The sequence below is a fragment of the Xyrauchen texanus genome, chromosome 30 (assembly GCF_025860055.1).
Source record: "Xyrauchen texanus isolate HMW12.3.18 chromosome 30, RBS_HiC_50CHRs, whole genome shotgun sequence".
NCBI classification, from domain to species: domain Eukaryota; kingdom Metazoa; phylum Chordata; class Actinopteri; order Cypriniformes; family Catostomidae; genus Xyrauchen; species Xyrauchen texanus.
Window position 1 is genome coordinate 17,064,849 of NC_068305.1, and position 22,158 is coordinate 17,087,006.

At 39.0% G+C, this 22,158-nt stretch overlaps 1 protein-coding gene across 1 annotated transcript in view; it reads left to right on the forward strand.

The window, feature by feature from the left end:
• The window catches only part of LOC127624382 (cadherin-2-like), a 64,915-nt gene extending 43,031 nt beyond the window's left edge, over window positions 1-21,884 (forward strand). The window contains exons 12-16 of the mRNA XM_052099183.1: window positions 1,121-1,354; window positions 1,688-1,921; window positions 2,417-2,556; window positions 6,833-6,997; window positions 19,895-21,884. Coding sequence (XP_051955143.1) covers window positions 1,121-1,354; window positions 1,688-1,921; window positions 2,417-2,556; window positions 6,833-6,997; window positions 19,895-20,101 — 980 coding nt within the window. The 3' untranslated portion in view covers window positions 20,102-21,884. The remainder of the gene's footprint in view (window positions 1-1,120; window positions 1,355-1,687; window positions 1,922-2,416; window positions 2,557-6,832; window positions 6,998-19,894) is intronic.
• Window positions 21,885-22,158: the final 274 nt, after the last annotated feature.

A 22,158-nucleotide genomic window follows, 5' to 3' on the forward strand; every position in this document is an offset into this window, starting at 1 on the left:
CAAACTCCCTCTCACACACACACACACGCTATAAACTTAAAAGCTTGGCCCCAGAAACACTCAGTTAAAGTGAATCTTTATGTGTTAGTTGCAGTATGGTGCTGATTGGCTCCCTTACCCACTATGAGGCCTTTTCACATTTAGCCCAATGCAAACACCTGATTCAATAAATTAAAGGACAGTTAGTTGTACTTGATTTAGTTGCTCTCAGGGCTGGATAATGCCAGCAGGATGAGAATAAAAAGTCACTCTGGATGTCTTTTAGCAGCTGTTTGTTTAATGATCAATTCTTTGAAAAGTCGAATTATTGCTCAAACAGAAACTGGGGCTGGGCAATATTTTTCAGCCTTTTGATGGTTTTCAGTATATATTTCAATAATTATGGATTTATTCTGAAATAACAGGTGTTTTTTTTATTATTTATTTATTTTAATCAGAGTAAACATTATTTCAAGCCAAAAGCCACTGTTGCAACGTAGTCATTTTCAAAATGTTAAAAGAAATAAAACAGTACAAATATTGTTTGATTTTGTTTAAATGGACACAAAAAACGAACAAAATTTTTTTTTTACATGTGAAAATTCTATATATCACCCAACCCTTTATTTTCTCACAGCTTCAGTGTTGATGGTTCAGTCTGTGATGGTTACCAAAGCTCCTGTTTGTAGATAGTTAATTAATCTGCATGTGGGCAGGTAGACTGAGATATGATTGGATGTGCTACATGCTGCTATACATTTTCCAGAAGTCTGAGAACATAAGTTTTATCATTCTGCTGGGAAGCAAAGTCATGTTCACAGGTTATCAGACTGCTCCAAATGAGTGCTATTGAGGAAAAACAAGTTGCTTATTTTGCCAGGTTGTTGTCATAGAATGTTGCAAAGAGTGTTGTTTGAGGCCATTAGTAGTAAATACATGAGATATCCTCGCACGCACACGCCTGTTTTCTGCTGTATTCTCAGAGTTAGCTTCAGTTGCAGATATACCTGCCCCCAAACGTCACAAAATTAACTTTAGATGGACATTTTACTTACAAGTTAGATGGCTCCTTCCTGTCTAAAACCTTTTGCCCACTAAGTTTGTATTGATTTTCTCTCTCTTTGTTTGTGCCACTCGACAGGTGTTCCTCCTGCGAGCGGGACAGGAACTCTGCAGATCTACTTGCTGGACATAAACGATAACGCTCCTCAAGTCTACCCTCAGGAAACAGAAGTGTGTGAGCGCCCCGAGCCCAATGCCATCAATATTACAGCAGTAGACGGAGATCTCAACCCCAATGCTGGGCCTTATGCCTTCGAACTGCCCAACCGACCCTCAGATATCCGCAGGAACTGGACAATGACTCGAATCAGTGGTACGCCACAGACCCAAAGTCTTTGCAAGTTATTTACTGGGATTAAAGCAGAAGTGTATTGATAGATTGTAAGGCTGTCACATAGATAGTTAGATAAACCGTCAGGGAGATAGATCAACTGTTAGATAGATAAAGAAAGAGAGCAGCTTAAAGTAGATTAAAGGTCTTTTGTCGGTTTGTTTACGTTTGAATTTTTTTTTTAATAAAGGTGGTAAAATAACAGTATTTTGGCTTTGTCAAGCAAATGTCATTCCATTTTATCATCTGTTCTGTTGTCTCTTGCCAGACTTAACTGACCCTTGTATTTTTTATATATTTGTGGTTGGCTTGTAGGCGATCATGCTCAGTTGAGTCTGAAGATCAGTTATCTGGAGAGCGGGATTTATGAGGTGCCCATCAGCATTACAGACTCTGGCAACCTACCCATGTCCAACACCACCTTCCTGCGCATCAAAGTGTGCCAGTGCGATCACCACGGTGACTGCGTGGACATGGAACGCATAATGGCTGCCGGGCTGGGCACCGGAGCCATCATTGCCATTCTCATCTGCATCATCATTCTGCTGGGTAAAACGTGCACTTGTTTGTTTAGCCATCTACATGTTGACATAACCTATACTACCATATACAGTACATCTGTCATTATAAAGCAAACTAAAGCTATCACATATTGTTGTTAAATTAAATAACGCTTATTATAATTACTATGTCCTAACCAAACCATAAATGAAAACGTGTATTTTTAAAATGTATATATATATATATATATATATATATAAATACTGTATATATATTCTTCCAGACAGTGAAGTTCTTATCAGTTAGTAACATTGCTATTAGGCATACTGTATATTATGTTAGCTTTGATAGTTAAAGGTAAAGCATTTCTGCCCCTCTGCCATTGGGTGAGCCAGTGCTGTTTTCTGCCCAGACAAACAAATTGCAATTCAAACTGGTGCAGCTAGTGGTGCAGAAATTACACACAGCAGCTTTAACTGTGTGAATTCAAGTCATTTTGCTTGTTTTATATTGATCTCTCTCTATGCGTGTCCCTCTCTGCAGTGCTGGTGTTGATGTTTGTGATGTGGATGAAGAGACGGGATAAAGAGAGACAGGCCAAGCAACTGCTGATCGATCCAGAGGATGATGTGCGAGACAACATTCTCAAATACGACGAGGAGGGTGGTGGAGAGGAGGACCAGGTAAAACACACTTCCTCCCTCTGTTGATGTCAGCCTGACCAACTAGCTTCATGATCTAGATCATTTGCTTGTTTAAAAAAAAAAAGAAAAGAAAGAAAAAAGGAGGCGTGTTAAAGTCTCATTGATACAGTAGGTTATCTGTATCTATAAAACTTGTGTACTAAATTAAGTTTTAGCAGATATACACATTTAAAATGGAAGTTGTTCTCCTCTGGAAAAACAGATATAAAAATATTTGTGTCCTATAAAATGCTCTCTAAATACTAACTAGCAATTAGTAAATAATGGGTCATGCAGCTAATTGTTTTTTGGATAAAAAACTAATAATAAAGAACAAAGAACTAGCCCAAATTCAAGACTATTTTCATTTTAGCTCTGTGGTGCGGTATGGTATCTTGATGACAAATTTTCAGCATTAATTTTGCAACCAATGCTGATGAAGTCTTAGCAAGCTAGTGACTTATTTTAAATTGATGAAAGAGTTTCTGTTTTTACTGGTGGTGTCAGCATGTATGAATAAGGCTCTAGAGAAAGTTCCTCAGTGCTGACACATTCTCACACACACACACACAACACCCTTCCCCCACACACACACACATATGTTTTTGTTGGGACTTTCCATTGACTTCTCTTATTTTAGACAGAGCTAATGATATTTCAGGGTTCCCACGCATCCAGGAAAACCTGGAATTTTGCAATGCTGTTTTCCAGTCATGGAAAATTTGAAAAATACCAAAATGTCCTTGAAAAAATAATGATTTGTCCTGGAAAATATTAATATAACCATTTGACTGTGTTGCTGGCAAGGTGTCCGTTACAAGCACAAAAACATGGTAATGATCTGACTCGGAATAGGAGTCAAATACACAAATTTTATTGTTTTTTCACTGCTGGCGGCTGCGCATTGTGAAACAACAACAAGGCAGTTAAGGGCCCTTACACCCTCGTGATTGATTACAGCTGCAGCCAATCGTGAGCTTGGCAATCGTGGTCCAACCGAGGCAGATCTCTTGATTGGTTACAGCTACAACCAATCGCGTGCTTTGCTTCAGCGGCGTATGCAAAATAAGAAGCGGTATTCGTGAAACTTCTCATTCATAAACAAACTGAATGACCTGGTACTTGTAACGACCGACTGAATGAGAGGGGCATGTTGTTCGTTTACTTCAGCATCGGCATGTGAGTCTACCTTGTTCATCATGGAGAAAAGGGCAGAAGAGCAATTAATGTGTAAAAGTGACTGATGTTTCTACACGTTGAGGGGATGTCACATGACTTGTGTCATTGCAGCCGAATACATTGAAGTCTATGAAGTGACGTGTCAGCACAACCTCTGCTCCATCTTCACACACGTTTTGCCTCACAAATGATGTTTTAGAGTACAAAGCTATATTAAATATTTTTAAATGGTTGAAATTTATAGAGATGTTGAACGTCTTGTAATTTCCCTCTTCGTCCCTCCGACGTACCATCCCCTTTGAAATCAATGCATTCGCAGCATTCTCTGATGTAGCATAAACTGTAGTCAGTGTTTAGGCACCCTAATGTGGAGGACAAAGCACCACTCGATGCTGGTGTTTAGCGGAGCTTTGACTCCTCATCTCAACTTGTGAAATGCACTTTACAATGACGAAGGGACATCATTGAAACTCAAAAATTTATTATGCTATTATTGTTATTTTTCCTTTCTTTTTCTATTTTTGTTCCTGTTTAGTAAGTGTTATTTCCTAATAGTTTATGCCTTAAAAGTATAGAAAATAGCTATTATTCCCCACAAACTTTGCTTTTGTGACCAGGACAGTGATATTTTGAATTGTACCTATTTCCAATGAGAAAACGGGCAGATCTTAAAATTTGTGTCTTTTCGTTTACAGACAGTCAGAAAAAAAAAACATATGAATCCAAATTAACATGTATTTATATTAAAGTAATACAAAAGTGACCAAAGATATAGAAGTGAGTAGTTTTTCGAGATTTACGATTATACTGTAAATCACTTTCACGAGTCAGCCCCCAAATGTAATCTCCCATCATGTTCTCATTATACTGTCCTTGGTAGCGGCGTTCAAAATTCAGTATATTCTAATGGAAGCGCTCACCTTGCTCCTCCGAGTACGCTCCCATGTTCTCCTTGAATTTATCAAGATGAGCATCAAGGATATGGACTTTGTGGGACATCCTACAGCCAATTGTGCCGTAGTTCTTCACCAGCGTCTCAACCAGCTCCACAGTGTTTTCGGCCTTGTGATTGACCAGGACGCCCCGAATCACTGTGACAAAGCTGTTCCAAGCCACTTTCTTCTTACTAGTGATCTTCTTGGGGAATTCATTGCACTACACGATCTTCTTTATCTGAGGTCCAATGAAGACACCGGCTTTGACCTTTGCCTCATAAAGCTAAGGGTAGAAGTCTTGAAGGTAATGGAATGCTGCTGACTCCTTATCTCGAGCTCTGACAAATTGTTTCATAAGGCCCAGTTTGATGTGCAGTCGTGGCATCGGCACCTTCCGGGGGTCCAACAGTGGCTCCCAATTGACAGTGTTCCTCCCCACAGAGAACTCGGTCCGTTGTGGCGAGTCCCATCTGTGGTAGTGCGCCTTGGTGTCCCTGCTGTCCCAAAGGCAAAGATAGCAGGGAAACTTGGTAAAACCGCCTTGGAGATCCATCAGGAATGTCACCATTTTGAACTCTCCTATGACCTCCCAGCCATACTCCTCATACTTCAAGGCATCTAGCAAGGTCTTGATATGTATCCACTTGGATCGCAGCTGGAACTAAACTGGTGGGCTTAAGGCCCCTGTATTTATACTACTATGTATATTACTAGAAAGTTCTATAAGTTACTCCAAGTTTACTCTGCACTGAATCTATCTGGAATGTTCTCAAAGTCTTGGTCACAAAAGTAAAGCTTGTGGGGAATAATATCCATTTTATAAACTTTTGAGGCATAAGCAAATATGAAATAACACTTACTACACAGGAACCAAAAAAAAAAAAAAAAACAGAAAAAACAAACAATTGTGCAGATAATTTTCTATACTTGAATCAATCAAATAGCTTAAGTTGGTGCTTTTAGCTTGTTCTTTAAAAACAAAAAACCCCATGACATGTCTGTGGATTAGTGATTGTCTCAACATTTTGGACCCTCATAAGTTTGCATCCCTGTGAGTTATAAACTTTAGACAATGATGACAGTCGGACCACTGATTTAAAAAAATACAATAATTCACACTGGGTTCGTAGCATGATGATTCGGCCTTAACATCTCGGAATGTGAATTTATTTTCAGTAATTCAACAATCTGAGTCAGCTTATTCCGCCGTGTAGTATGCAGAAAACATGGAATATAGTCATAAGAATGGCATTAGCAATAAACTGCAGAATGTCATGGAATATGACATACTATATTTGAAAGAAAATTTTGAATGTACATTTAAAATTGTGAAATGTCCTAGTGTGATACTTATACAAAAAAAAAGAGTCTGATTTAATTGAATAAATAAATAATCTGCAAGTGATGCATGCTTCAAAATGAATGTATAGAGCTGGCCGCTCATACACTGAAAACACCTCATCATGATCATCATGTGTATGCTTGTGTGTGTGTGTGTGTGTGTGTGTGTGTGTGTGTGTGTGTGTGTGTGTGTGTGTGTGTGTGAGATGACAGAGACAGAATGTACTCTGAAGTGCACAGCACATACAGACTATGTATTTATTTAATTAAATTACTGCTTTATGGGGATTAATAAACACACTATGCCATGGAGCATACTGCTTACCTGGAGGTGAGAAACTTCTGTCAAATACACACAGAAACGGCAAAATAAAAGTTTGATTTAACTGGACGTGCTTTTGCTTAAATATTACACTTGTTGGGCACATAAAATGTCCTGGGAAATTTTGGGTTCAAAAGAGTGGGAACCCTGTATTTTCTACCACCTAAGCATAACCTTCACAGGCACAGTTTTGCACATTTACATTTGTATTATTTGGGATGTTTATTAAACAATTATCTTCGTTTATTACAGTCAAACCTCCCCAAACATACACGTGTTTACTATATAAATGATGTCATATATAGTTCTATTATTTTGTATTATGCTCATTATATACTTACTAACTCTAGTAAACCTTATTTTTACTCTGCTATTAAAATAAAGTAACAAGGTCAGCAATTAAGTTCCCTTTTTTCCATGCAGATCTTCCAAAATACAGTATCCATGGGTTTTCAAGGGACCGTTAACCCTGTTTGTATTGCTATCTGTGTTTCTGTAGGACTATGATCTGAGTCAGCTGCAGCAGCCCGATACTCTGGAGCCAGACATGATTAAGCCAGTTGGTATCCGCCGTCTGGATGAGCGGCCCATGCATTCGGAGCCCAACTATCCTCTCCGCTCAGCCGCGCCCCACCCTGGAGACATAGGAGAGTTCATCCACGAGGTATGCCATGTCTGTGTGTCCTCTCTCTGAAGTCTTGCCATCTAAAATGGCTTGATGGCACCAGTGATAAGACGTAATGGTGATTGATTAGCTAATTGGACCGAGGGCCTTTTAGTTTCATTGATCATTAGCCCGGCTTAGGGATTCATGCACACACACACACACACACATATGCACACATGCAGACCTCACAGGCTTTAAGCAGTGCGACTGCGCTCAAAGCAGTGTGAGATTAGTGAGCAACTGCTTAAATAAGGTAATGAATTAAACATTATGGCTAAATGTAAGCAGCCTCACTTAAAAGACAGACGGGCTTTGTAGTTGCCAATCTGTCAGACTGAAATGTATTTGAAGGAAAAACAGCAGTAAAGACTCTCTAGAACATTGCATTGCAATGTGAGCAAAGTTTGTCACATGTAAGTTATGTGAAGCAATATTAGCTTTTACTTAATTAAATTGGAAAGCTGAGTTTTGTTTAAAGTCATTTTTAGTCTGTAGAAAGGTTTGTTAATACAAGCGAATTTCAGATTCTGTGTACAGATTGTGTCAACTGAACATCTATACAATGTTTAGTCTATGTCGGTGTTCTGCCTGGACCATGTTATGCCAAGAATAGAACTTTATTTGTACAATGTGGTTGTGTTTCAAAATCTAGTGAGCCTCTTACCTAGACTGCAATTTTGAGCATCTTAGGAGGTATTAAATGGTCACGATTAAATAAGCTAATTCCCTTTACACTTGGCATTATCAATGTTTCTCCACTAAATGGATATAAAACTGATCTTCAATTTCTGCACTATATGTATACAAACGAAGTTCACTTCGGTGATTATGCTAATGAATAATTGCAAATTGAAAGGTGTGATTTATTATTTGATTCCAAGTGACTCTGGACTATGTACGGCTATCCCCGTACAAAAATTCAGCATTTACTGCAAACTTGCCACAAATTGCCCATTGTTACCAAAAGTTTGACCGAGGTTCACCACTACCGTTGAAGAGCTGCAAACTTCTGGCAAACTTTTGCGGCGAATCACAAGCTCATTTGCATGTGAAAATAACGAGCTGCAATTTTTTATGCAAGTTTGTGGATAATTTAAATTTTTTGTAAGGGTGTGTGTGTGTGCATGCACACTGTATTTTTGCCCTTGTAGCTTGTCGTATGTAATATATGTCTAAGTGCATCTGCTGCGCTCATCGTCAGTGATTAGTTTCAGTTTTACAACATGCAACCATTTCTTAATTTGTTATTATTTGTTGCACGATGCGAGCCCTATGTAAATAATTGGTACCAGCTGTTGTTTCACTTTTTCGAATGTAGTTTCGAATGGAATGTCACAACCCCCCTCCAAAAGGGGTTTGAGGGATTGAATCCCTCTTGGAGGAAATTGACTAGGGCTGGGGGAAAATTGATTCTGTTACAAATTGCGATTCTTGTTTTTATTTAATAATAAAAAAAAATAAACATGTTTGTCTTAATGCTACAATGATTAATAGATAAATATAGGAAGCTTTATTTGTGTAGACTTCCACACTAACAGGTTTTCTCTCTGAGAAGTTTTCTTTACGTGTAGTCCTTTAACGCACCTCTGCTAGATCCACCAAAGCGTCGATTGTTCACTGTCGAACATCAAAGTCCTCTGCTGTGATCAGTGTTCCTAATATTATGCATAATATTTACATTTATTTAAGAGGTGTTGTGGAGAGTATATGTCAGAAGTCATTCTGCAGATTCTATCTGACACTGCTTTAATAAATAGTTTAGCTGTAAAATTAACTGATAAATGCCGTAAACTACATGTCATGCCCCTGTTGTATTTATAATCTAACAGCTAGGTTATTCATGCCCAGTGGCGGGTAATTTTGCACATTAGCCTGCCACTGTCGACAAGAAATGTCACTAGACAAAGACGCATGCTTGAGAAAACACACCTGATTATATTTTAAAGAACAGACGAAAGACATGCCGGCGATGCATTTGTCTGATTTGCATTTTTGTTCTGTTGCACTTTGGTGCCAACGCACGCAGCACCATCGTGTCTCACGGAACATGTGCAAATTGTGAGTTCTCACTTTTTTTTCCCCTCTGTCAGTCATCTGGGAGCAGTTTGTAAGAATAGTGTTGTCTACTAGAATGCCCCATATGATCTCAGACTATCTCAGGATGCATGTGAAATGGCATGTGTGTCATATTTTAGTACAGCCCCAGAAATGTTCCTTGAACAAGTTTACTCTTTAGCCTGCATTTATGTTACAAAATTACAATTGGGATAATAGTAATAGCCTATGGTAATATGTTATATATTGTTTATTCTAAAATAACAAAATTAAATTGATAAGTTAAAATGATATATAGTATATATTTATTTTTTAATACAAATGGAACTAATGCAGTCTTTTGGATTCCTTTGCACTAACTAGTCAACTAATAGCTAGTTGATAATGCACTGGGTGGTCTAAATTGGTAGTTTTGCACATTCATGCATTTTACCAGCAAATTATATATTACACAGTGAAAACTATTTTCATTTTAGACACAACTGTTCTTCAATCAACATTTCTTTCTGAGAAAAAGGAGTTAACAACGTTTTTTTATTTTTTATTACGTATAATAATATTTTATATGAAACCATCAAATTGCAATACATACAGAATCGCAATATTGCAATACATATCGAATTGTTTAGGAAATATTGTTGTAATATTGAATCGGGAATTCTGTAGCAATTCCCAGCCCTAGAATTTACACTTGGTCTTTTTATGATTGCATACCTATCATATCAGTAAAAAAGTCACGAAGTGACCAACTAAGGGATAGTCCTTGTCTATGTGTGCGTTAAACTATTTTAATACACGATGTGGGGGCAAAGAACAAAGCTTAATGTTAAAACATATTTTCCTTACCATCCTTGTAGGTGTTTAAGGGGAAAATATAGATGCATTCCTAATTATTTCTAAATTAGACTCAGTATAAAGGGCTCATAAACACTGGAGTCTCATCTTTTCCTTTAACGCTTCACAGTTGATTTAAAAACGGCATGTGATGTGACGATCAACCCCAGCTTTAAGGCTCATCAGACTTGCAGCACATTATTCACGTCTGAAGGTAGATTGAACAGAGGCATAAAACTCAAGCAATGTCTCATTACAGAGGACAACAGAGTAGGCGCATTAATATAGAATGGTGATTAAAACTGACTAGAACTTGCTAGCCAATTTGAATCGATTATTCTAATAGAGCATGGTTTAAGTGTGCAGTTGAAGTCAGAAGATTATATACACCTTAGCCAAATACATTTAAACTCAGTTTTTACAATTCCTGACATTTAATCATAGAAAACATTCCCTGTCTTTGGTCAGTTTGGATCACTACTTTATTTTAAGATTATGAAATGTCAGAATAATTTTATTTATTTATTACCTTTATTTTACCAGGAAGTCTCATTGAGATGAAAATCTATTTTACAAGAGAGACCTGGCCAAGGTAGCAGCCATACATAAACACAACATAGTAAAAAAAACTAGATAGGTACATTTCCTGAAGAAAATGTGAGTGGTGCATGCCGTGGCAAAACTCGTCAAATAGCATGTTATAACTTGAAAAGAACAAAAATTATGGTCATAAATAAATCAACCCAGAAGTCTGTACTATTTTCTGGTGCAGAGTTAAGTGATTTGTTACTCGGTTGCTAGGGTAACCCCATCTGGTTGCTAGGCAGTTACCATAGTGATACTAATCAAGTCTACTTGCCATCCTGATTGAAATCAACCCAGAAGTCTCTTCGATTTTGTGGTGCAGAGATATGTGATTTGTTACTCGGTTGCTAGGGTAACCCCATGTGGTTGCTAGGCAGTTACCATAGTGATACTTATCAAGTGTTCTTGCCATCCTGATTGAAATAAACCAACCCAGAAGTCTCTACGTTTTTCTGATGCAGAGATATGTGATTTGTTACTCGGTTGCTAGGGTAACCCCATCTGGTTGCTAGGCAGTTACCATAGTGATACATATCAAGTCTCCTTGCCATCCAGATTGAAATAAATCAACCCAGAAGTCTGTACGATTTTCTGGTGCATAGATATGCGATTTGTTACTCGGTTGCTAGGGTAACCCCATGTGGTTGCTAGGCAGTTACCATAGTGATACTTATCAAGTCACCTTGCCATCCTGATTGAAATAAATCAACCCAGAAGTCTCTCTGATTTTCTGGTGCAGAGATATAGTTATTGCTAAACGGTTGCTAGGGTACTCTGTTTAGTTGCAAGGATGTGGCTTGGCAGCTGCCAATCATGAAACTCCAAAGGCTGCTTGTCAGTATGAATGATATAAACCAACTCCCATGCCTCTGTGACATTCAGAATGTAAGATATCCCTCTATGGATTTTGGTTGCTAAGGTGCTCGACAATGGTTGTTAGGGATGGGCTAGGAAGTGTTGAGGTGATTCATGATTGGCTGTTTGCTCTCCGGAGTCAAACGAGACCACCCTTGTGTTTCTATGACACTTCTATCTGGAGATATCCCTTTGATCTGTTTCAATAGAAGTCTATGGGACTTGTTGCTAAGGTGCTCTAAATGGTTGCTAGGGCGTGGCTTGATAGCTTCACAATGCTCCTGAGAGACTGATTGGTCATCTGAGTAAATGAGCCCGCCCCCTCGTCTCTATGACACTGTGATCCAGAGCTATGTTCAATACAAAATCCCTATGCCATTTCATTTCATGGGCTGTCCTACACCATTATAAGTCAATTGGGGCATTTTTGGGCAGCTCCTGCCCCCCAGGGGTGCAACTTTTACCCCATATTGAGGTATGCTCTTACAGAGCCTGCCAGCCTCTTCAAATGTGGCAAATCACACGTTTCTGTGAAATCCTCGATCGGAGCTGACGCGTCAAAGTTTGTCGCAATGTTAAGTCTATGGGATTTTTTGGCCGCTTTTTTGCTCCTGGGGCAAATACCGTACCCCCGATCACTTATAAAAGTCATAGCACACGTGTCATCAATAGGCCGTTTGATTTGACACCTCATTCGTGGGTCTACGCCAAACGGTGCGGGACGAGTTAGGTGCCGAAGTTTTGTACGGAGATATAAAAATAAAAACTAGATAGGTACATTTCCTGAAGAAAATGTGAGTGGTGCTTGCCGTGGCAAAACTCGTCAAATAGCATGCTTGAAAAGAACAAAAATTATGGTCATAAATAAATCACCCCAGAAGTCTGTACGATTTTCTGGTGCAGAGATATGTGATTTGTTACTCGGTTGCTAGGGTAAGCCCATGTGGTTGCTATGCAGTTACTGAGGTAATAAAATACATGGCTCCTTTCCATCCTGAGTGAAATAAGTCAACCCGGAAGTCTCTACTATTTTCTTGTGCAGAGATATGTGATTTGTTACTCGGTTGCTAGGGTAACCCCATCTGGTTGCTAGGCAGTTACCATAGTGATACTAATGAAGTCTCCTTGCCATCCTGATTGAAATAAGTCAACCCGGATAGTCTGTACTATTTTCTGGTGCAGAGATATGTGATTTGTTACTCGGTTGCTAGGGTAACCCCATCTTGTTGCTAGGCAGTTACCATAGTGATAGTAATCAAGTGTCCTTGCCATCCTGACTGAAATAAATCAACCCAGAATCTGTACTATTTTCTGGTGCAGAGATATGTGATTTGTTACTCGGTTGCTAGGGTAACCCCATCTGGTTGCTAGGCAGTTACCATAGTGATACTTATCAAGTCTCCTTGCCATCCTGATTGAAATAAATCAACCCAGAAATCTGTACTATTTTCTGGTGCAGAGATATGTGATTTGTTACTCGGTTGCTAGGGTAACCCCATCTGGTTACTAGGCAGTTACCATAGTGATACTTATGAAGTCTCCTTGCCATCCGGATTGAAATGAATCAACCCAGAAGTCTGTATGATTTTCTGGTGCAGAGATATGTGATTTGTTACTCGGTTGCTAGGGTAACCCCATGTGGTTTCTAGGCAGTTACCATAGTGATACTTATCAAGTGTCCTTGCCATCCTGATTGAAATAAACCAACCCAGAAGTCTCTACGTTTTTCTGATACAGAGATATGTGATTTGTTACACGGTTGCTAGGGTTACCCCATGTGGTTGCTAGGCAGTTACCATAGTGATACTTATCAAGTGTCCTTGCCATCCTGATTGAAATAAATCAACCCAGAAGTCTCTATGTTTTTCTGATGCAGAGATATGTGATTTGTTACTCGATTGTTAGGGTAACCCCATGTGGTTGCTAGGCAGTTACCATAGTGATACTTATCAAGTCTCCTTGCCATCCTGATTGAAATAAACCAATCCAGAAGTCTGTAAGTTTTTCTGATGCAGAAATATGTGATTTGTTACTCGGTTGCTAGGGTAAGCCCATGTGGTTGCTATGCAGTTACCAAGGTAATACAATACATGGCTTCTTTCCATCCTGAGTGAAATAAGTCAACCCGGAAATCTCTATGTTTTTGTGATGCAGAGATATGCGATTTGTTAGTCGGTTGCTAGGGTAACCCCATCTGGTTGCTAGGCAGTTACCATAGTGATACTTATCAAGTCTCCTTGCCATCCTGATTGAAATAAATCAACCCAGAAGTCTCTATGTTTTTCTGATGCAGAGATATTTGATTTGTTACTCGATTGCTAGGGTAACCCCATGTGGTTGCTAGGCAGTTACCATAGTGATACTTATCAAGTCTCCTTGCCATCCTGATTGAAATAAACCAATCCAGAAGTCTGTAAGTTTTTCTGATGCAGAAATATGTGATTTGTTACTGGGTTGCTAGGGTAAGCCCATGTGGTTGCTAGGCAGTTACCAAGGTAATACAATACATGGCTTCTTTCCATCCTGAGTGAAATAAGTCAACCCGGAAATCTCTATGTTTTTGTGATGCAGAGATATGCGATTTGTTAGTCGGTTGCTAGGGTAACCCCATCTGGTTGCTAGGCAGTTACCATAGTGATACTAATTAAGTCTCCTCGCCATCCTGATTGAAATAAGTCAACTCGGAAGTTTCTACGTTTTTGTGATGCAGAGATATGTGATTTGTTACTCGGTTGCTAGGGTAACCCCATCTGGTTGCTAGGCAGTTACCATAGTGATACTAATCAAGTCTCCTTGCCATCCTGATTGAAATAAGTCAACCCGGAAGTCTCTACGTTTTTGTGATGCAGAGATATGTGATTTGTTACTCGGTTGCTAGGGTAACCCCATCTGGTTGCTAGGCAGTTACCATAGTGATATTAATGAAGTGTCCTTGCCATCCTGATTGAAATAAGTCAACCCAGAAGTCTCTACGTTTTTGTGATGCAGAGATATGTGATTTGTTACTCGGTTGCTAGGGTAACCCCATCTGGTTGCTAGGCAGTTACCATAGTGATACTAAACAAGTCTCCTTGCCATCCTGATTGAAATAAGTCAACCCAGAAGTCTCTACGTTTTTGTGATGCAGAGATATGTGATTTGTTAGTCGGTTGCTAGGGTAACCCCATCTGGTTGCTAGGCAGTTACCATAGTGATACTAATCAAGTCTCCTTGCCATCCTGATTGAAATAAGTCAACCCGGAAGTCTCTACGTTTTTGTGATGCAGACATATGTGATTTGTTACTCGGTTGCTAGGGTAACCCCATCTGGTTGCTAGGCAGTTACCATAGTGATACTAATGAAGTCTCCTTGCCATCCTGATTGAAATAAGTCAACCCGGAAGTCTCTAAGTTTTTGTGATGCAGAGATATGTGATTTGTTACTCGGTTGCTAGGGTAACCCCATGTGGCTGCTAGGCAGATACCATAGTGATACTTATCAAGTGTCCTTGCCATCCTGATTGAAATAAACCAACCCAGAAGTCTCTACGTTTTTGTGATGCAGAGATATGTGATTTGTTACTCGGTTGCTAGGGTTACCCCATCTGGTTGCTAGGCAGTTACCATAGTGATACTTATCAAGTGTCCTTGCCATCCTGATTGAAATAAATCAACCCGGAAGTCTGTACGTTTTTCTGATGCAGAGATATGTGATTTGCTATTCGGTTGCTAGGGTAACCCCATGTGGTTGCTAGGTAGTTACCATAGTGATACTAATCAAGTGTCCTTGCCATCCTGATTGAAATACTCCAACCCAGAAGTCTCTACGTTTTTCTGATGCAGAGATATGTGATTTGTTACTCGGTTGCTAGGGTAACCCCATCTGGTTGCTATGAAGTTACCAAGGTAATACAATACATGGCTGCTTTCCATCCTGAGTGAAATAAGTCAACCCGGAAGTCTGTACTATTTTCTGTTGCAGAGTTAAGTGATTTGTTACTCGGTTGCTAGGGTAACCCCATGTGGTTGCTAGGCAGTTACCATAGTGATACTTATCAAGTGTCCTTGCCATCCTGATTGAAATGAATCAACCCAGAAGTCTGTATGATTTTCTGGTGCAGAGATATGTGATTTGTTACTCGGTTGCTAGGGTAACCCCATCTGGTTGCTAGGCAGTTACCATAGTGATACTAATGAAGTCTCCTTGCCATCCTGATTGAAATAAACCAACCCAGAAGTCTGTAAGTTTTTCTGATGCAGAGATATGTGATTTGTTACTCGGTTGCTAGGGTGACCCCATGTGGTTGCTAGGCAGTTACCATAGTGATACTTATCAAGTGTCCTTGCCATCCTGGTTGAAATAAATCAACCCAGAAGTCTCTCTGATTTTCTGGTGCAGAGATATAGTTATTGCTAAACGGTTGCTAGGGTACTCTGTTTAGTTGCAAGGCAGTGGCTTGGCAGCTGCCAATCATGAAACTCCAAAGGCTGCTTGTCAGTATGAATGATATAAACCAACTCCCATGCCTCTGTGACATTCAGAATGTAAGATATCCCTCTATGGATTTTGGTTGCTAAGGTGCTCGACAATGGTTGTTAGGGAGGGGCTAGGAAGTGTTGAGGTGATTCATGATTGGCTGTTTGCTGTCCCGAGTCAAACGAGACCACCCTTGTGTTTCTATGACACTTCTATCCGGAGATATCCCTTTGATCTGTTTCAATAGAAGTCTATGGGACTTGTTGCTAAGGTGCTCTAAATGGTTGCTAGGGCGTGGCTTGATAGCTTAACAATGATCTTGAGAGACTGATTGGTCGTCTGAGTAAAATGAGCCCGCCCCCTCGTCTCTATGACACTGTGATCCAGAGCTATGTTCAATACAAAATCCCTATGCCATTTCATTTCTACACCATTATAAGTCAATTGGGGCATTTTTGGGCAGCTCCTGCCCCCCGGGGGTGCAACTTTTACCCCATATTGAGGTATGCTCTTACAGAGCCTGCCAGCCTCTTCAAATGTGGCAAATCACACGTTTCTGTGAAATCCTCGATCGGAGCTGTGACGCGTCAAAGTTTGTCGGGAGTTTTCGGCCGCTTTTTTGCCCCTGGGGCAAATACCATACCCCCGATCGCTTATAAAAGTCATAGCACACGTGTCATCAATAGGCCGTTCGACACCTCATTCGTGGGTCTACGCCAAACGGTGCGGACGAGTTAGGTGCTGAGTTAAGAATGAATAATAAGTATGTGAGTTACAATAGTGATGCTTTGCAAGCACCACTAATAAGTATGTGAGATACAATAGTATGCAACACTAATAATAAGTATGTGAGATTACAATAGTGATGCTTTGCAAGCACCACTAATAATAAGTATGTGAGATTACAATAGTGATGCTTTGCAAGCACCACTAATAATAAGTATGTGAGATTACAATAGTGATGCTTTGCAAGCACCACTAATAATAAGTATGTGAGATTACAATAGTGATGCTTTGCAAGCACCACTAATAAAAAATGTTATACATACATACATACATACCTACAATCATGTAAAACAAAAAATAAGAAATCATTCAAACACAATGGCCTCTCAAGAAAAACAAGCACATGTCTCCTTTACCACATTCTTTATGATGCTCTTAAATTTATCAATTGATATACACGTTTCTAGTTTAAGATCTTTTTGCAAATTATTCCATGCCCAGGGTGCATAGTATGAAAATGCAGTTAATAATAATAATAATAGAGAGAATTATTTATTTGAGCTTTTACTTCTTTCATCACATTCCCAGTGGGTCAGAAGTTTACGTACACTTTGTTAGTATTTGGTAGCTTTGCCTTTAAATTGTTTAATTTGGGTCAAACTTTTTGGGTTGCCCTCCACAAGATTCTCACAATAAGGTGCAGGAATTGTGGCCCATTTTTCTAGACAGAACTGGTGTAACTGAGTCAGGTTTGTACAGGAGGCCTCCTTGCTCGCACATGCTTTTTCAGTTCTGCCCACAATTTTTCTTTTATCAGATTGCGGTCAGGGCTTTGTGATGGCCACTGCAATACCTTGACTTTGTTGTCCTTAAGCCATTTTGCCACAACTTTGGAGCTATGCTTGGGGTCATTGGGAAGCCATTTGGAAGACACATTTGCCTCAACCTTTTTTCTCAAACATAATGATGTTATTATGGTCAAACGGTTAAATTTATGTTTCAACAGACCAGAGGACATTTCTCCAAAAAGTAAGATCTTTGTCCCCATGTGCACTTGCAAACTGTAGTCTGGCTTTTTAATGGTGGTTTTTGAGCAGTGGCTTCTTCCTTGCTGAGCAGCCTTTCAAGTTATGTAGATATAGGACTTGTTTTACTGTGGATATAGATACTCATTTACATGTTTCCTCCAGCATCTTCACAAGGTACTTTCCTGTTGTTCTGGGATTGATTTGCACTTTTCACACCAAACTACGTTTATCTCTTGGAGACAGAATGCGTCTCCTTCCTAAACGGTATAATGGCTGGGTGGTCCTATGATGTTTATACTTGCATACTATTATTTGTACAGATGAACGTGGTACCTTCAGGCATTTGGAAATTGCTCTCAATGATGAACCAGACTTGTGGGGGTCCACAATTTCTTTCTGAGGTCTTGGATGATTTCTTTTGTTTTTCCCATAATGTCAGCAATGAGGCACTGAGTTTGAAGATAGGCCTTAAAATACAACCACTGGTACACCTCCGATTCAGTACACTTCCTATCAGAAGCTAATTGTCTAAATGCTTGACGTAATTTTATGTCATTTTCCAAGCTGCTTAAAGGCACAGTTAACTTGTAAACTTCTGACCCTCTGGAATTGTGATATAGTCAATTAAAAGTTAAACAATCTGTCAGTAAACAATTGTTGGAAAAATTACTCGTCATGCACAAAGTAGATGTTCTAAACGAATTGCCAAAACTATAGTTTGCTATTATTAAATCCGTGGAGTGGTTAAAAAATTGTTTAATGATTTCAACCTAAGTGAGTGTAAACTTCTGACTTCAACTGTAAATACCCCTTAGGCAAGTTCATATATTCAATTAGAAGATTTGGGCATGGCAGGTTCATGTGCAACTCGAACATTAGAATGTGTCTATGATGACCAACTGTTTGATGCAAATGTTTGAACACCCCATGATGATAAAAAATACTGTGCAGATGTAACTATTATACCCAAAAATGCTGTCTAGACAGGTCACAATCAAACGATCTTGAATGTGTTTATGAGGCCCAAACATTTATTTAGAATTTTTTAATTCTATAATGCAAAAAAGCTATCTTGGTAAGCAGCTCGCTATGATTTGAAACACAGCCATTGTCTATGTGGTTCTGTTTTTATAATGTTTGTAATAGTATTGCATTTTCTATCTCTATCTCTCTCTCACTTTTAACTTAAAGGGATACCTATAAATGAAGATTCTCTCATCACTTTCTCACCCTCATAACATCCCAGATGTGTATGACTTAATTTTTTCAGCAGAACACAAACAAGTAGGTCCATACAATGCAAGTGAATGGTGATCAGACCTTTGTAGCTCCATATCTTCAGAAGTGATACAATAGGTGTGGGTGAGAAACAGATAAAAATTAAAGTGATTTTTTTTTCATAAATCTCATGTAGTTTCACTTTCACACCTGAAAGTGAAAGTGGAGATTTAGAGTAAAAAAAGGACATAATATTGTTATGTGATTTTTGAATCTACAAAGCTCTGATCACTATTCACTTGCATTATATGGACCTTCAGAGCTGAGAATTTTTTTCCATAAAAATCTTTATTTGTGTTCTGCTGAAGAAAGAAAGTCATACACATTTAGGATGGCATGAGGGTGAGTAAATTATGAGAGAATTTACATTTGGGTGAACTATCCCTTTAATCGGTTTCAGTTCTTTTCATTTGTACCATGACCCCCTCCTCCTTCCTTCTTCTTCTCACTTTAAGTTGTTGCTGCACTGTGTTAAACCTCATCCAGTGCGCTGGCCGACTGTGCTTTGTTGCATTGTTTGTTTAATTTTTTAGCTGTGCTGTTTCCAGAACCGCTTATAAATAAACGCTTTAGTCTGTTTCACAACCCAGCATCTGTTTGCACGGTGACCCCAATCCTTCTCTGCTTGCCTCTCCTCCCATCTCCCCTCCTCCTCTTTTGCCCTTTCTTTTTCTCCTCCCATCCCCCTCTTCTGGTATATAGAAATGTAGCAGCAGTATGCAGTATTTGAGATGCTTGAGGTGTCAGGGAAAAAAATATATAAAATGTATTTAAATGGATGGGACACCCACAAATGAAAATTCTGTCATTATTTACTCACTCTTGTGTTGTTCCAAACCTGTATGGCTTTTGTTTGCTTTTTTCTGTGAAACACAAAAGGAGAAAGCCTCAGTCATCATTCATTGTCATTGCTTAACCTAACACCTTCTTTTGTGTTCCACGGGAAAGTTGTACAAGTTTGTATGAGGTTGAGAATATCTTTGGGTGATCTATCCCTTTAATTCAACATTGTGATGAATATTTTGCCACAGTGAAATGACTTTTAAAACCACATCCGCTGTCATGTTTCTCCCTCAGGGTCTAAAGGCAGCAGACACCGATCCCACGGCTCCTCCGTATGACTCCCTGCTGGTCTTTGACTACGAGGGCAGTGGCTCCACGGCCGGGTCACTCAGCTCCCTTCACTCCTCCAGCAGTGGAGGCGATCAGGACTATGACTACCTCAACGACTGGGGCCCTCGCTTCCGCAAACTCGCCGACATGTACGGAGGCAACGACGACTAGCTACGCCATCAACGCAGGACCACAGCAAGTAAGATATAGGAGGAGGAAGAAAATTAAAAGAAAAAACCATCAAAAAAACAGTGTGGCACTTTTTTTTTAATGCGGGATGTGGACAGTGTGCTGAATTAAAACAACGAAGAAACCAATATACCCTAGAGAGATAGCAAATGAAGACAGAGAAATGAAAACAAAGTGGAAGGAAGATCACCATGGCAACAAAACCAGGTCTCTCTGAGGCCCTCTGTTACAGATGGAGGGGGTCTAATGAAGGAAATGTGACTAGTCCCAAATTTTTTTGCCTAAGTTTGAAGGATCATCGGTACAAAATGTATGAAGGAACGCTAAAAGAACGTTTAAATGAATGCTAAGTTACACTTGAATCTCACAGTACAGAAGCACTGGGATATTATGTGCCTTTTTGTAAATCTTTTGTTGTTACATTTTTCTTCCTTATTTTGGTCTTTGTTCATTTGATCTGACAATGTTTTTTTTCTGTTCGATGGCTTTGATGGCTCAGAGTTTTGGAGTGTTTTTTTTTTTTTTACGTGAGCCTGTTTATAATGTTTATGCTTCTACACGCTTTTGTTTGCATTTCTCACCATCATACTGTTTGTTCACGTCACGTATCAAAATGAAGACTTTGGAAGATTGCGAACGGTTAGACAGAGAGAACAGCTTTGTACAGTTTGCTAGAAAATAGTTTTCAGTTTCTTGTTTTTGTTGAGTTTCCTTTTTTTATATATATATACATAATTTTCCACCAAAATGTTAACTTATGCAGCCGGTTGCTAAATGGGAAACAAGCATTATTATTTGTAGCACAACTCTTCATTTTATTCATTTATTCTCTCTCTCTCTCTCTCTCTCTCTCTCTTTACAATTTTTGAAGTGATTTAATATTTTGCAAATAATAACATGTCATAAGCCTTAGTCATACTGGTATTCTTTCATTTTTTACTCCACTGTAAATTAAATGGTGTGTACATAGTTTTTTGTTTTGTTTTTTCTCTTTTGATGTAGTCTATGAAAAAGAACAGGGCGTGAAGAACTTGTAAATGTATAATTTGGACTACAGACAAAAGAATTTTGCATGTTTTTATCTTTTCCATATAAAACAGTTTTTCTGAAATTTATTTACACACAAATAAAGAATTGCCCACATCTAATACAACAAAGAGACTGAAGCAAAATAAGTGAGACTGTAGTTTGGTCCAGATACATGTTACTTTCATCCCTCCTTTTTGTATAACGTAACATTCCTTATTCTTTTCGCATTCAATCTCTCATTTGATTGCTTGATGTCTGTCGTCAAGGATTCCATCTTGACCTTCCACATCCTTCTTTGTTCTTTTCTTCTACGTTCCTCATTTCCATTGTCTTCTCCCCTGGGCCACTCTCATGGATCAAAGAGTTCGAGTGACGTTCAAGGCTGTGGGGCCATATTTCTAAATACACCAATCCTTTGGGATCTTCATGTTTGGACTAAACTATAGTGGTGGACTGAAGCCCTCGTCATAGCTGTCTCTGCCTATTAGAGATCCGTGCTAGTGTGTGTGCGTGTGTGTATTGCTGAATGCTGTTAGAGAGGGTCTGTGGAATGCCAATTAAAAGCGCAGAATGGAAGCAAGAAGCCAGTCCACTCACAAGGCCGACAGCCATAGGATGATCAACAACTTTTTAATGAAAGTTGGCTGTGCAAAGTTATGTGGGCACTGTTTGCAATTACTTGTTGATATTTTGACCCACTGCAGCCCAAATGACCAATAAAACTCTAATTTTGGAATTGCTTATGTGTTGGTTTTCTTTGATACCTTTACTGTATATGTTGTTTATAGGACAGTTCTAGTTGCATAATCTAATCGCAATGCTTGATTGTGGTTTGGATTCATTTGGAACAATTGTCATTAGTGGAGAAAAAATAGACCAAACAACTGGCCACATTGTGTATGAAATACAAGTTACTTAATATTAAAGGGTTAGTTAAAGTTACTTAATATTAAAGGGTTAGTACTTTGGCTTCATTTGGAACTATTGTCATTAGCAGAGAAATATTTCAC